This window comes from Astyanax mexicanus, chromosome 15 (assembly GCF_023375975.1).
Source record: "Astyanax mexicanus isolate ESR-SI-001 chromosome 15, AstMex3_surface, whole genome shotgun sequence".
In the NCBI taxonomy this organism is placed as follows: domain Eukaryota; kingdom Metazoa; phylum Chordata; class Actinopteri; order Characiformes; family Acestrorhamphidae; genus Astyanax; species Astyanax mexicanus.
The window spans coordinates 33850282-33866346 of NC_064422.1; the positions used below are offsets into that span (position 1 = coordinate 33850282).

At 34.5% G+C, this 16065-nt stretch overlaps 1 protein-coding gene across 1 annotated transcript in view; it reads left to right on the plus strand.

Moving 5' to 3' along the window:
* The window catches only part of stxbp4 (syntaxin binding protein 4), a 44735-nt gene that overhangs the window by 18468 nt on the left and 10202 nt on the right, over positions 1–16065 (plus strand). The window contains exons 15-21 of the mRNA XM_049464853.1: positions 1002–1114; positions 1504–1593; positions 1764–1829; positions 5740–5916; positions 6527–6640; positions 8055–8104; positions 10981–11123. Of these exons, the coding sequence (XP_049320810.1) occupies positions 1002–1114; positions 1504–1593; positions 1764–1829; positions 5740–5916; positions 6527–6640; positions 8055–8104; positions 10981–11123 (753 nt within the window). The remainder of the gene's footprint in view (positions 1–1001; positions 1115–1503; positions 1594–1763; positions 1830–5739; positions 5917–6526; positions 6641–8054; positions 8105–10980; positions 11124–16065) is intronic.

Here is a 16065-nt window from a genome sequence, read left to right on the forward strand (position 1 = left end):
TAATGTCCTCAGACTATAGTTCACTGTATGCTGTGTAAGATATCTATACTCTTAGCGTATTATTCAGTAATTTATATATATATATATATATATATATATATATATATATATATATATATATATAATTCATATATATAATTTATATATATATATATGAAATGTATAAATACTATAAAAATATTTAAAAAATGAAAACTAAAAATATAAAATGTACATATGAGAGTGAATTACCAAACTATGGGTTGACATACAGGCCCTTAATGTTGGGCTCCAGGTTGAACATGTAAGGAGTGTCAGAGGGTTAATATTGCTTTTTTGTAAAATTATTGCCCTCCACATGTATTCCAGCATTGGTTTAAACTTTCACATGTACATTATTGACACATACTCAGCACAAAATTAGGGAAATTAATGATAACCTGATTTTTCTTTCTGAATCTTATGCATAATAAGTAATAATAAATATCTGCATCAAATAAAATAAACAAAATGCATTTTCTTCACATAACACATGTAATAATATGTCAATCAAACGTAATCTTAATTAGATTACATTTGGTTTAGCTGTCCATATTATTGTACTGAAATGTTTTGGTCTTATCTTGAGGGACATACTGTTCAACCATGTTTAGGATTCAGGGATTCAAGGAGACTTTATTGTCATTCGCATCACGTGGTACATGAGGGGGAACGAAATTGTATTCCCACGATCCAGTTGACACCCAAAGAGCAATTAATATATAGAAAAAATAAAATATAGATAAGATTAATACACAGAATAATATAAAGAAGTAGGAAAGTAGCAGCAACAGATTAATTTCTTAAATAAAGTTTCAAGATCTCTAATTTGTGTCATAGTGTTTTCACCTGGGCAAGGAAAAACATCCTAGTCTTCTGCATAAAAGACAGAGGTGTTGCCCAAGACATACCAACTACAAATGGCAAAATTCCATGTTCAATATGCACGTAATATGTGTAATTATGTTTTTTTTTCAACATAGATTTTGAGACTTTGTCAAAAGAACTCTTCAAGTTGACAGACGTGTCAAAGTTGGAACAAGAAGTAGCGAGATTCGCATCTGACGATCTCACTGACTCTTCTTCAAACCCCCTGGTAAGAACTTTCATCTGTGCTGTTTTATCAAATTACATGAAATAATATCATATCGGTCAACCAAATTACATTTTATTTGGCACATACACAGTCATAGATGGTACAGCTTGCAGTAAAAGTCTTGGAGATGGTCTGGTTACTTAAAAAAATAGATAAAAAGAGAGAATAGGTCAATTGTAAGGATTGAAAAATATAATAAATATGTATTAAGGTAAACATTAAAAATATAAGTAAGGAACATTGAGAAATTGAAATTACTGAAAGTGAAATTGTCCATACCATGCCAAGTATCAGTAGCCTTCCTTATAAAATATATGTATTTTTTATATACATATATTTTAAAAAATATGGACCATTTCTGATTTTGTGTTCACTTTATGATCCCTCAGGCATCAACATCTGACTCTGATGACCTTGATGAGATGGAGAGATTAAGAAAAGATCACATTGAAGCCTTAAGAGAGATAAAGCGACTCCAGGTAAGATGCATCTTTTCAGTTCACGTCAGGACTCACCCAATTTGTACTGACTCAAGTGTTTTTATCTTATTTAAGGGATTTACTATTGACCCAGGACTCATTATTTTGACTTTACTGAATAGAAAAAATGTTCACCACCTCATACTCTCATGAAATCTCTTGTCCAACAGGATAAGCTGGCTGAGTCTGAAAGCCTTTGTCATCAGATGCAGCAAGAGCTGACTAAAGTCAAACAGGTGAGTACGTCCAGGCAGCTTAGGATTATTTCATAATTGCATTTGTGCTGTACAGTTTTAGAAGTACCCTTAGGGGGAGCTCTAGGTATACACTTATTCTTGGGTATGACCATCTTGGCGCTCTACAGGTGATGTCTGCAGTGAAACCTTGTTCATTTTAACTGGCCATTACATAGCTCCAAGCATGCTGTAGCTGTAATGTGTGTTTTTTTCTGCTGTTGCCTGGTGCCTACTCATACCCTATGCTGTACTGTATATGATATACAGTTTACAGTGTTATACACTGTGCTGTGCATAAGTCTTATGCTACGAAAGGCTGGTTATCTTGGCAATAAGCATTTTTGTTCAAAGACATTGTAGTACATACAAATAATCAAATAATCTAGACCTTGTGTTGTTCATGAATGTGTGTGAAGTGCTTGGGTGCGTGTATAATGCTTTGTGAATGCTAGAGGTGGGCAATATGGCCCCGTTGTAATATCATTTTGCGATAGTGATATGTTTAGTGATATGACTAAATGCTAAAAAAATTCATTTATTCATTTTAATAACATACTTTTGCAACACATTTTATATTTAAGTTTTATTTAGTACAAATATTTTTGATTAATCCTTTTTCTCCATGTTGTAAAGATTAAGTTATCAAGATAAGTTATTATCTTTATATATTATATTATTTACTGCATGCAAATAATCTGCAAACATAAACAACACAAATACATACAAAATACCCCTAAAATATCACAGTAAATACAGTACCAAATGCCAAATTATCTTCTTTCAAGACAGAAAACTTCTGTTATCACAATATAAATATAGATATATTATTTTGAAATGCACACCCCTAGTAGATGCCCAGTATTTACAGTTGCTATTAAAAACCAAGTTTATTTAATCAAATATTTAAGTGGAATTCATACAATTTATACAGTATCTGTAGTGCACAGGGACGTCAGCAGCCAAAAGTAATCAACATTAATTTAAAGCAAAAATAAGTCTTAATTATTCTCATGTTTTACGAGGATAAAACAATAGTTTTAAATTGTTTTAAGCATTTTTTCAGGATGGCCCAAGACTTTTCCACACTGTATATCTTTATAGGATAACATACAGTGACTTTGGGTTCAGTAGACATGATCCACCCACCGTATGTGGGAGTTGGAGTATTTAGGGCACAGTAGAGATGGGAGCTTGTGTGTGGAAATAGTACTGTTCTATGAGTCATAAAAATGGGCTCAACTTACAGTAGCACTACGGGTTCTATCTCAGAGCCTCCGAAGTGGCTGTTACGTAAAGTGAATTCGAGAGCATCTCAAGTATCATTTAATTTCAATAAAGTCTTAATGAATTTGATCAAGGCTATTGGATTTATTGATTCAAATGTGTGCTAACTACTTACAAAGAAAACTAATCCACTGGGTAAAGAAAAAAAACATGCTTCAATCTAAGTATGGAAAACATATTTAATACTGTGTATTGCCCTGTCGTATTTTTCCGTCTGAACCAGGCCTAATGGTTTTTAGTGAATAACATCACTGATTGCTGCTGAGCGTCACTTCTTATTCTGTTGCTGCATTATGTTAAACCTGGAACAGTACCACAAAATCAACAATAGATGACCAATGGCTGTGGTTCAAGGACATCCTACTATACAGTCAACCTATACGATTATTGCAATACCCACTTATTGGCAGACTGGCATTTATTTTCCTGCTGGAACTTTATGACTGGTGTGCTGTGTCTTTAAGGAGATAATATATATGCATTATTTCTTATCCTTATTCTGATCTTTGTGCTGACAGTATATAAAGTGTTTAATGGGGCCAGGGAAATATGACTTGAATCCCTTTAAAATGTGTATTGTGGTGCAAATTAATCTGGTGTTTTAATTTGCCAGCTCTTTCCCGTTTTAATTGTGTTTTTCTATGGTTTATTGGTATGTGAATGAGCAGACAGAGACTGAGTTGGCATCCTGATATCTCAATGTTTGCAGTAGCCCTTGTGTCATTGCCATTAGCAGATAGCCAGTTAACGCTGTGGTGACCTAGAAAAACCTACCAGAACACTTTTAAACGTTTTAACCTTTGAGACTTTAAAGTATTTTTTAGGGTTGAATTCATGTTTTCACAGAAGCAGCTCTGATGTAAGATCTGATTCGGGGCTTTAAGTAGGTCCAAAAGATGATTCATTTTCTAATTCTTCAAAGATTACATTATAGCCCACTTCAATAAGGCAAGTAACAAAGTCCTCATTATTGCGTTATCTGGAATCAAAACCTTGTCCTCATAATGAAATTAGCATACTATGTGCCGTGCATTCACTGAGATAATTTTCTAGAGTGGTCCTAAAATTGTTTCACATAATTAGCTGTCACAAAGGGACATTGTTAGATCCTCCATTTTCATTTCCAGAAGAAATGAAACAAGAGCTTTATTCTTGTGCCGACTGCCAAAGTGCAGAATTATGATCTCAGGAGTGAATAGTCTAATAAGTTGCACATATCTTTGCCTGGATGGCTGTTAGTTTAAGTTAGTTTAAGGAGGAATGTTATAGGAGATCATAAGTGTGAACGTGCAGCTATAGGGATAGTGTTAAATCATCCGACTAAACACATAAGGCAGTAGTTACTTAGTTTGAAAGTTTAGATTAGTTTAAACTAAACCTCCTGCAATCCAAACCTGCATACTCGATGCAGGATGTAAAGACCATCACTGGGACATTATTTGGATAAAGGTATTGGGGCTCCTGCTCATTGTTTCTTTTGAAACCAAAGGATTTCAAAAAGAAAGGAGCATTGATGCCAATAATTGACTGTGGTCAGGTTGTTGAAACTCTCTAGATGATCCAAAAAGTAAAGGATGGAGCTTTATGAAGCTTAGTGCTGCTTTAGTCTATACCTGGCATTAGGTATGGCACCAATAGGTTCATGTTTATCTGCTCTGTTGGCAAAACTACTATACAGGGACTAGACAAGCTAAATGTATTCATTAGAAATGGTGTTTCCCAAGTGGGGATTAAGCCTATTCTTGGAATTTACAGGAATTTAAATGGAGATTTTCCATTAAAAGAAAAATATAGTCTAGGACTGGGCTTGTCTAGCTGGAAAGTACCTCATTTGTAATGTGCCGTAATGAGTCTACAGTACCAATTGTGCTAAAATGGCACAAAACATCTTTTTTGATGTGCATCACTTCACTGGAACCTGAATGTAATTTGATACAAAGGTATCCTCAGATGGGTACGCATTTATTTACACATTCTCACCACGGTGGGTGCACTTCAGGTAAGCCCAGGTGTGCCACTTTCCCGAAATCTTGCTTTGGGAAGTAAAATGAGTCGACGGTATAGTGTCACCTGTCCATTATTCAGTTCTGTGATACTTCACTTCTTCATAATTACTCTGACCTGTTTGCATTCCCTTTGTTTGGTTTCTGTTGACTGATGTTGTTGTGAAAAGAATTCGATGCAACCCTGGTTTTCATCAAGGCCCAGGTCTATTTCACTCATCGCATTATGTAACAGCTTGTTTTTCAGGTGTGGTTCCTTCCCATGCCTGTCTACACCCACTCTATTTATCCTCTATATGTTAAATGGACTTTAAGAAGGCATGTTTGTGCAAGCAAAAAAAAAAATCTAAGCCCATACACACAGTGGCAAAAGGGCACTGGGTTTATGCTGATCTGAAACAGTGCTTGGTCATGCTGCGAGTATGTGGAGAATAAGAGAAAGAGAGAGGGAGCTAGAGAAAGAGAGAGAGAGATAAAGAGAGCAAGCATGTGTGTCAGGCATTTTTCTTGCGGTACGCTGACTTCGCTATGCTGGAGGGGAGCCAGTCAGCACTGTACTGCTATACTGTATGTACATTCTCATCAGGGCTTTTCTGACTCTGACTGTGCTGCTGCTGCTGCAGGAGGCAAAAGCCGCGGTGGATGAGAGCAGAGCCCTGCAGACGCAGATCCACCTGGCGGAGGCTGCTCAGAAGCAGGTGCGGGGAATGGAAATGGACTACGAAGAGGTCATCCACCTCCTGGAGGAAGAGATAGCAGAGATGAAGTCTCAGAGAAATGAAAAGCTTGGCCAGTCCAAGGTATTAACTAAGAAATGAGCCTCCTATTCACTGAATGCACAGCCATTAGTCCCTTCTTCTCAGTCCTACTCCCCTCCTCCCCGCTCAGATCCAGCTCAGGTTTTCTCTCCACCCTGTACCGCTAAAAGTAGGTCACTGTTTGCTTTGTATTATTCAGTAACTGGGCTGATGTGCAGCGAAGGCTTTAACGTGATCTTGCAGGGTGACGTGGGCTGATGAAGTTATTTTTGAAAATTCTGGCTAGCAACCTCCCGGCCATAGGAGAAACCTCATTCCCTTTACTACACGTTCTTAAAAAACTGTCACTCATTATGTCCGATGTTTTTATAATTTCTACTAATTCACTGAAAGGTGAATTTCAAGTCACGGAAAAGCACAAAATCACTCACTCCCTTGTCAAACTGCATGTCCATAAAAATATTTCATATACCCAGCTTTAAAAAAAATCACTATAAAATAATAGTTCAAATATTATTTTCTTAATCTCAGCCCATTTTTAGACAGACCAAACAAACCATCTACCGTTTATACCTCTTAGACCTGTTGAATATTAGAACATCTATTTTCGTGTACACTCAAAAGACCTTTGTAGTAATTTGTATTCCTACAGGAGGAGCAAGAGCTGAAGAAGAGGATTGCTCTGCTTGAGTGTCAGTTACGGAAGAGTGAAACTTCGAAAAAAGGCTTTGAGGTTTCTACTGGCAAACTTCTGCGCTTTGTTGAGGTAATGTATTTTACTGAGCAGGAACATCTCTCCAAAGGTGCTGACTGCATCTTCTGTCATAAAACATTTATACATATAATTAAATAATCTAACAAAAAAGGAACAGGTTCACTATTTCTAAAAATGTTTGTGGACGCCCCGTCTAATGACTTCATTGATCTACTTTAACTTGCGTCTATTGCTGACACAGCTGATCTACTGCTAAACAAAATCACACCCAGCTTGTCTGCTCCCTATACAGTAGGATTATTTATCAAACAGAAATTTCTGAAGCAGATAGACATAAATCTGTTGCCTGGTGTCAGTTATGGGCTAGAGGGGCAAAGAACCCCCAACACCAAGCTGTTTAGCAGTGAAACTCTGTTCTCTGGAATGATGGTGCTCCATCCAGTAGTTTTGGTATAAGTTGTGGAGTTGGGCATGAGGTTATTTGCTCATATAGTGTGCAAATAACACACTGAAACAATTGTATTTAAAAAATAAAAATAAACATATATTGACATCATTTTTCTACTAAATTATATATGTACAGCATTTGGTGATGCTCTCAACCAGTCTTGCCAAAGTACTCTTATTGGTGTAGCAGAGTTATGCTTGCCTTGCTGGGAAATCAAACAACACCAACCTCCTGCATGATGCATGATGATTATCACACACAAATATTTATGGACATGGTTTAAGGCTCTTCTGTGAGGATGACCCATGTGGTTGTCAGTGGGAAGCTCTTGCTATCACTCAGATTTAGATCAGATTCCAAAAGGCCTCCTTCATCTTTTTAGTTCCTTATTCTGAGTCAGAACTGAATCAGAGCTAATATGATATTTATAATTCAGAATTCAGCTTGACAATTAAAGGATAAATAACTTTTTAACAGAACATGAGTAGAAATATCATTATGTTTGGGAGAAAACATTAATATTCAAAAGATTCTTAAAACATTCATATGAGATTTGTTTCATGGGAAATTTCTTTTTAAACTTAAAAATAATAAACAGCGTCATGGCAAAAAATCATACTTGGATACATAAATAAATACATAATGGCTGTTTTGGGCATCTAATAAAAAAAAAGCCTTAGATGTGTCCTAATTGATGTACAGAGCTGAAAATGTTTCTAAAATTATAGTGAAAGCTGTTCAACATGAAGATTTACATGAACATAAAAATGAATAGTCAGATAGCGCCAGTCAGAATTTTTAGTACCCACTTCTCTTGTTTTGGCTAAAGTAAATAAATATATTTTCTGTATTATTTTTTTATTTAATCCCTGTCTATTGTAAAGTTTCGGCTACACTGAAAATGAGGGTCACCCTAATTGTACTTCCAAGGGAAAACACAAATTTATTGACTGAGTTATTTATTGAATACAAAATACCAAAATTTTCTATTTATGTTTGCTATTTTAACTCTTCTAGGTTATGCAAGAGTTCCTAGCAGAGCACCAAGGATCTATACGGACCTACAAGTAAGTTTCTTTACATAAATGTAATGGTCATTACAGAAGCGCTAAGACTCTTAAACTCCACCTAGCCAACACTCTGCACTGACACTTAACGAGGACAATTACTTATTTAAAACAACACAGACACTTTAACATGATACTGCTGTTGATTCATATTCATCCATGCTGCTATAGCAAAAGTACCTTATGCACTTCATGTTGCTGCTGCTTCCCTTCCATTTTCCTACTCTAGGCATAAAGTTTTCCAAAAGCATGTGTAAGACTGGTGGAGGAGAACATGATGCCAAGATGCATGAAAACTGAGATTAAAAACCAGGGTTATGTTACCAAATATTGATTTATGAACTCTTAAAACTTTATAAATATGAACTCTGATTTTTTTCTGCATTTTTTGAGGTCCGAAAGCTCTGCGTCTTTTTTGTTATTTAAGCCATTTCTCATGTTCTGCAAATATTTGGAATTTGGGAACAATGATGTTTGTAGTTTATAGAATAAAACTACAATGGTAATTTTACTCAAACATATACCTATAAATAGCAAAATCAGAGAAACTGAAGTAGTCTTTTATTTTTTTTCTATTACGTGTTATCTATTTTCTTTTTTTTTTTTTTTGATGGAACTGGAGCATGGGATTACAATTCTATTCCACCTCATGTGCCACATGTGATGGATTATGGCTGTGCTCACATACATTGTAAAGATCTGTAGAGTTTATATCTAATTTTCCAAAATGGCCACTAGGAATAGAATGGGTTAATGCCAGAGAGACAAAGCATGTTTTTACTAAAGAAGTTTATAACAACTGTCTTTCTGTTTTCTTTGGATGTTGAGTAATTCAAAGGTTGTGTAGTGAAAAGTTGATTCAGGGCAGAAAGCAGGTGTGGATAATGATCAGAAGTCAGGGCATCAGCTAAGCCCAGCGGTGATTTTGTTAAGGTCCAATCAGCACGGACACCTGCTGCCTTACTCTTCACACTCTGCTGGCAGAACAGAATGGAGAGACCTTGCTTCCTCTAATGATCACCCCTGCTGGCTCTAATGGCTGCCGTGTCTCTGTGTATTAGTGTGTGTTTTAGTTTGAGAGAACATTTGGTTTGGGAGAAAGATAAGAACATATTGCAACAACTTGTGCTCTAGAAACCTTATTATTTAGATTTGGAGTTTATTCACTGAATTGAAAAGGTAAAACTGGAATTTGTTGTTTATGAGAACATATATAAATATGCTAGCTTTTCACATTTGTGGAAAAAGAACACACTTAATTACACTTAATGTTCACAAACATAATTAGACACAATCTGCAAATGTGCGACTGCGACACATGATAATACAAAATGTGGTTTAACAATTAAAACAGCACATTAGTAGTGACTGAATAATGTCTAATTGTAAAATAATGCAAATATAAAATGAAAATACTGCTAAGTTCAAGTGCCTTTTATAGTGTCACCTATATGCATTTAGACTACTAGACTATGTCTGGTGGTTTAAATTCTGAATGACCTGGAACTGTGGTGATTGTGCAATCGTTTTTTTTTTTTTTTTCATAACTCTCTATCCATGTCAGTGGGTCTGAGGGTCTGAGCACATGAATCCCCTTCCCCAAAAACCCTTTCTGTATTAGATGTCATGCTGGGCACTGACTTGAGGCTCTTATGCCCCCTGCCCAGCATGCTTTGTTCAGTTCAGGACAAAATGAGAGGGCTTCAGGACAGGGCAGCTTTTGTAACAAGTTAAAATGTTATACAATCTGTTTTGTTAAATGCAACATAAATCACATCTTTTCCAACAGGCAGTTTCGAAGACAGGTGTAGAAGAGTCCTGTTAATAAGGATTCGATGCAGGCCACTGTTTACAACATGTGAACTAGAGCAGCTAATTGATAATTCCATTCATTTTATATATATATATATATATATATATATATATATATATATATATATATATATATATATATATATATATATATATATATATTATCCATTTGTTAAATGGATTGTTATATTTTTTTTATAATTTTATCAAGCATTTCATTTTTACAAGGCAGACATAAGCACAGTTGTCTGTTATGCTGCTGAAATTTAGGACAAACACAATACAAATTTAGATTGGAAAGCTACTGGTACACAATATTACCATCACTTTCTTGTTTCTATACTGACTGTCCATCATATCAGCTCCTCTGACCACATTGAAGCACCTCATAGTTTATCCACAGCATTGATGAAGGACTACTAGAGGATGACCAACATAGACAGTGCAGCAACAGATGAATGGACAGTGAGTGGACACTCAGTGTTCAAAAACCCCAGCAGCACTGCTGTGCCTGATCCACTCATACCAACACAACACACACTAACATCACCAGCTAGGAAAACTGCAGTGTTGAGAATAACCCACCACTCAAATAATAGCTGCTCTGTGGTGATTAATATAAAATAAATAAGAGATTACAGGGCAACAGTCTGCAATTATAGAACTACAAAGTGTTCTATATGGTCAGTTCTGCTGATGGACAGAGACTGTAGAAAGAAGGAATTATATATAATCATGTGAGGGCTGGTAAAATGTATTTTCAGTGCTGCTAGAGCATGGAATTGTTTGTATAAATTTAAAGCCTCAAGTGTTTTTTCTCTTTAAGGTATGATCCGATATAATTATCCTTATTTAGAGTGTTTTGGCAGAAAGAGTACAAAGCTAATTATATGGGACAATAATAATGAATAAACACAGAGCATGACTAGCCCAATCATTTTCAGCACACCTCATTTGTTAGCATAATTAATATTTTTCTAATATTATAGAAAATCAAGACCATTCATCTACTAAATTCTTTAACTAAATATATACATATATTTAACTGGCTTCTTCTATTTCAGTTCTCAGAGCGAGCCGAAGCTGGCTGCCCTGTCTCAAGCTCTCTCTACACGAAGTGGAAAGAAAGTATCCAGGACGGCTTCAACACTTGCCTTGGAGGCCAAAGAGCTCACTCGCTCTGTTAGAGCCATTCTGGAAGTGGACTGTAAGTGATTGGATGATTTAATTTTTTGCCCTCTGCAGCCCAATCATCATTTCACATGAAAACATTAAATCAGTCATTGAATGAGGTCTCATTTGGAGCCTTGTTAGAGGCCCTATTGGGAGATTTATTAGGGCTGTTAAACCTAGTTAGCCTTAAGTGTTCATTTGTAAACACTTAAGGTGTTTTTATAAAAGAGAAATTAGTTTACATTTATTATTTATACTGAATTGTTATATAAACTTTTGCAAAATTGTTGCATTAAAAAAAAAATCAATATTCTTCAAATATTCACTTGCAGTCCTTAATCATTAAACTGTTGCTTCTATCATGTTTGCATTTCATAGTGACTGGACTAATAGAAGTGGCTTAAAATGACTTAAAATATGGTCTTTTTATATTAAAAGTAAAATGTATTCTGAAGATACATTTTTACATTTCTTTTAAACTGTAAAGAGTTTAAAACTAGAAAGAATTAAAGAAAAGAGTCTAAATTTCTAAAGACACTGGTCACTGCTTAACAGATTTAGCTCAATTAAATCTTCTTCATGTTTGAATCTTCAAATGTTATATCTGTATTCATTAGTTTGTCAGTGTTTAAATGTAAACAGTCTGACAAAAGTGGTGTTCTTGAAACAAAAAAAAACACTGATCTTTAAAACAGACAAATAGGATAACTGGAAAGACTGTACCCTTTTGAGAACCTAATGGCAATTTGGATTATGAATTTTAGATATGCCACTATAATTTTTGTTCCGAATAATAATAATGAAAACAAAAATTAAATTAGGAAACAATTCATGATGAAATCTAAATTGCTCTGTAGATTTTGCAAACAAAAGAGGAATACATCTAAATCCGACAGGAATATATCTATATTCTAGAATAAATGTATAATAAAGATTAGTTTTGTGCTGAAAAGAGTGCCTGCTGAAGTAAACCTAGGAAAGCTTCTCCTCAGAATTATAAATATTTCTATATTCTACAGAATAACTCTAAATATCTACTTTTAAGTAATAAGTGTTGCTATTTGTATTGTATGACATTCAAGCTAATAAAACTGTGATCAGGAAATGCAAAATTAAGACCTATGGGAGTCTACCCCCAAATAAGATCAGGATTACTGTAGAAGTGTATTGTAAATTTGTATTATTCTACATCTGGAATGTCAGGGCTTAGGGCCCTGTTGTGTGAAAGCTTTTGTTGCAGCTATGCCAAAAATATCTGTTTCTGCAAGTAATTATGAGCTTGGAATTTAGAGTTGGATTTGAAGGCTCTTTCACAGGCCTTAAGGCATCAAAATTATTGTGGAAATGATATTATCCTAAGCTATAAATATTGCTGTTAATGATACTATGTGTATTCCATTTTCAGTTATATTTACAGAACCAGTTAAAAGTTTGGAAACATTTTCTTATTCAATGTATATTTTTATTTATTTTTAAATTGAAATTTAATACTGAAGTCATTCAGACCATGTAGGAACACATAAGGGATCATGTAGTGAACTTGTTAAAAGTGTTTTTGATGGACTTTGTTACTGCACTTGAGGATACTTTCAAAGTTCTTAAAATGTTTCAGATTGACTGACCTTCATTTCTTAAAGTATTTTTTTTCTTTACATAGTCAAATAGGAATTTTCACTGTATACTAACTCTACCCCTCTACAACTTTACAACTTTATATGCTCTCAAACACATTAATTAAGAGGACAAGAAATTGAAGTAATTAACTCTTGACTAGTTCAGCACAGCTGTTAACTGAAAGCCTGAATTCCAGGTGACTCTACCTTATAAATCTGACTAAGAAAATCCAGCCAAAATGTGTCTTCTAAGCAAGAGGTGCTACTTTTGAAAAATATAAAATATATTCTGGTTTGTTTAACACTTTTTTGTTTACTAAAGACTTTCATGTGTTTTTCTTCATAGTTGGATTACTTCGGTATTAATCTATAATACAGAACATTTAAACATAATGCTAAATTGAAGGTGTGTCCAAGCTTTTGACTGGAACTGTATATAAGTATGAACGTTTTAAACAACTTGGCAGCTTTGGTGGCAGAACACCTAATTTTTAGATGAGCAAAAACATTGAAAATATTCTGCCAAAAGTCATGGGATGGCAGTATGTAAATTGACCTTAAAGTGTTTTTTTTTTAGGGGAACACTTGGGAACCAACACATGCATCAACACATTCAGGCCAATCTCTCAAGATAACACCTGACAATATACAGAAAATAAGTTGTGTTATGATCCACAGTGTCACGTGTGTATTGGGAACACATCATAGGAGACATTAGGTTTGGGTCTCAGTGTACATCAGCCACAACTGAGTATTGGTTTTGTTTGGTTTGGTTTAGTTTGGTTTGGTTTGGCCAGAGTGGTTTGCATATTGTGTCATGACCTCTATTTGTGCTGTCAGAGAGTTCTTCAAAACAGTGGACTGTAATACTTTCACCCCTGGCCTACGGAGGTTGTTTGTCACATCACATTTTTGGGTTTCTCACAATGGGTTACTAATTAGACCCATACTTATTCATCAGATCAGATTTCATCAAATGTTAAAGTGTAAAAGTATTATACCATAATCATAATGATAAATCAGATCTCATTGTTCTTGTAAACTAAACTAATACTAAATAAAAAAAATAATTTGTAAATGTTGGACTCTATTAATGTGCAAACTGTGGTTTTGATGTGACATTTCTTCTGATAAATAAGGCCAATTAGCTGTTTTTTATTGGATGTCCTGTTCACTATATGATTGTTAGTACACCACATTTTTAAGGACCAAATTGTTTTACTGGTAATTCCTAATGATTGTGCGGGTTTAAGGAGAATTCATAAAGCATCATAAAAACTGATAAAGTGTGTTTTACTTTATAGCTCCAATTTGTTAAAAAACAAAACACTTTTACCTTGTTGTGAGACTTTGCTTGAGCTTGTTGTTAGACTGGTTAAACACTCAGAGTGTTCATACTTCTGCAAAGACCACATTAGTTAACCATTGTTGTAGTAAAGATGCACTGCAGTCTAGTTCTTCAGTGATACTTCAGACAAATTATCCACCCAATCATTCTAGTACATAACACTGTTGGAACATATTGTGGAGTATGGTATGACCTAATCAGGAGAAATAATCTTGTTTTGGTGTACTGAGTGAAAAGAATTAGGTCAACCCAATAAGGAAACACAATCTAAGGTGCATTTGATGGTACGAAGTCCCATTCGCTCTGATTCACCTCACTGCCGCAGTCGTTGCCTGGATACAAAGCTCTGAAAAAGCAATTGTCTGTCAGGTTCTTCAAAAGCATTGTTATGTCATGTAACATGCTGTAGTGGTTTTAGCCGTGGTGCATACTGACAACAGTGTCGTATTGATATTAAATTGGTTTATTGAGTAAATCAAGTTTTATATGTTGATATACTAAATGTCCAGAAAACACAGGTACATAGTGTCTTCAGTTTTAGATCTCATAATTTAGTATATAAAATAAATCAGAATAAAAGCCAAATAAATCAGGTAAGCCACTCCATATACTGTAGATTAACTCCACAGGCACAAATGGTGATCTTCCTTTTGCTCATATATTTTTGGAAGATAGACTGCCTAGTGATGCTTTCCTTGTAAATGAGTTTGTGTGAAATTGGAACCAGTTTAAGATCATTATAGATGCTACTAGTTATAATAGTTATAATAGTTATGTACTATCAACCCTCCCTTACATTTAACTTTAAGGCACAACAATAATTTTACCAGATAAAGTTGACTAATTAAACAATTTTTCACAACACAGAATTTTTTTTATATTTAGAGCAGTTATTACAAATATAATCAATATCTTGTGAAATCTTTATAAAATGTTATTACACTTATAGAATTCACAATAATTATTATTCACTTAAAGTAAATTGATTTTAAAAATGTATTTTAACCCTTAGCGATATGGTAAAATACAATACAATACAATATCACAATATTTAAATACAAATTAAAATACACAATCTTTTTCATCATATTGTCATGAGCAGACAAAATGCATTAATAGCAACAGATTCTTAAAATGAAAAACTAAATACTACATTTATTTAAATTAAGTGATTTTACTCATGTCCTGCACATCATCCAGTTTAACAGAATTAATTACCGGACACTTTCTGTAATCAATTGTCCAGCTGTAATCAATCCACATTATGTTCAAAGATGCATATTATTTATCACAAATATTTAAATTTATTACAATAAGATAAAATATTATTATATTGCCCACCGCTGCTTTGAAGCTATTGTAACCACTGGGTCAGTCTGTCTGGAAAAGTGTATGTGTAATATAAACTGCTGTTGTAGCCTCGCCAGCCTCACCACCAGTAGTATGAATTGCATGTTGGCAAGTTAAAACTGTATCTGATACTACTGTATTTAATGCATGCATCTTACACCGTTACTTTAGATTTCTTTTGTGGTAAATAACAACACTTATTTCGTGACCCCTTTATGTAAAGCTTGTTTATAAGTCAACTCAGGGTTCAGACGTGTTTATCAAAGGTTTTGGTTTTGTTGTCTTCACTGTGACCTGATTATGGTTCGTATATAACCTCATGTAAGGTGAGCTGCTGACCTCGCTCGACTGAGGTTTAGAGTGACTTGGAGCAGAATAATAAAAAAAAGCAAATAACAGAAACGGAAACCTGTGTTTCCAGGAAATTGTGTTTTTCCCCCACAGGCTTCATAAATGAGTAACTTAATGAGTTAAATCACTTAGGGACATTTAATGTAGTTGGAAAATTATCAAAAGAAGATTATGTTAAGTTTGTTAGAACAGTAATATGCAAATATTTGGGAAAAAAAATCTGTGGTGACCTGATTTCCAAAAAGCATAAACTTAGACATAACATAAAGACATATTTCATTAACATTGTAAGAAGGAATACTTTTTCCACGTTT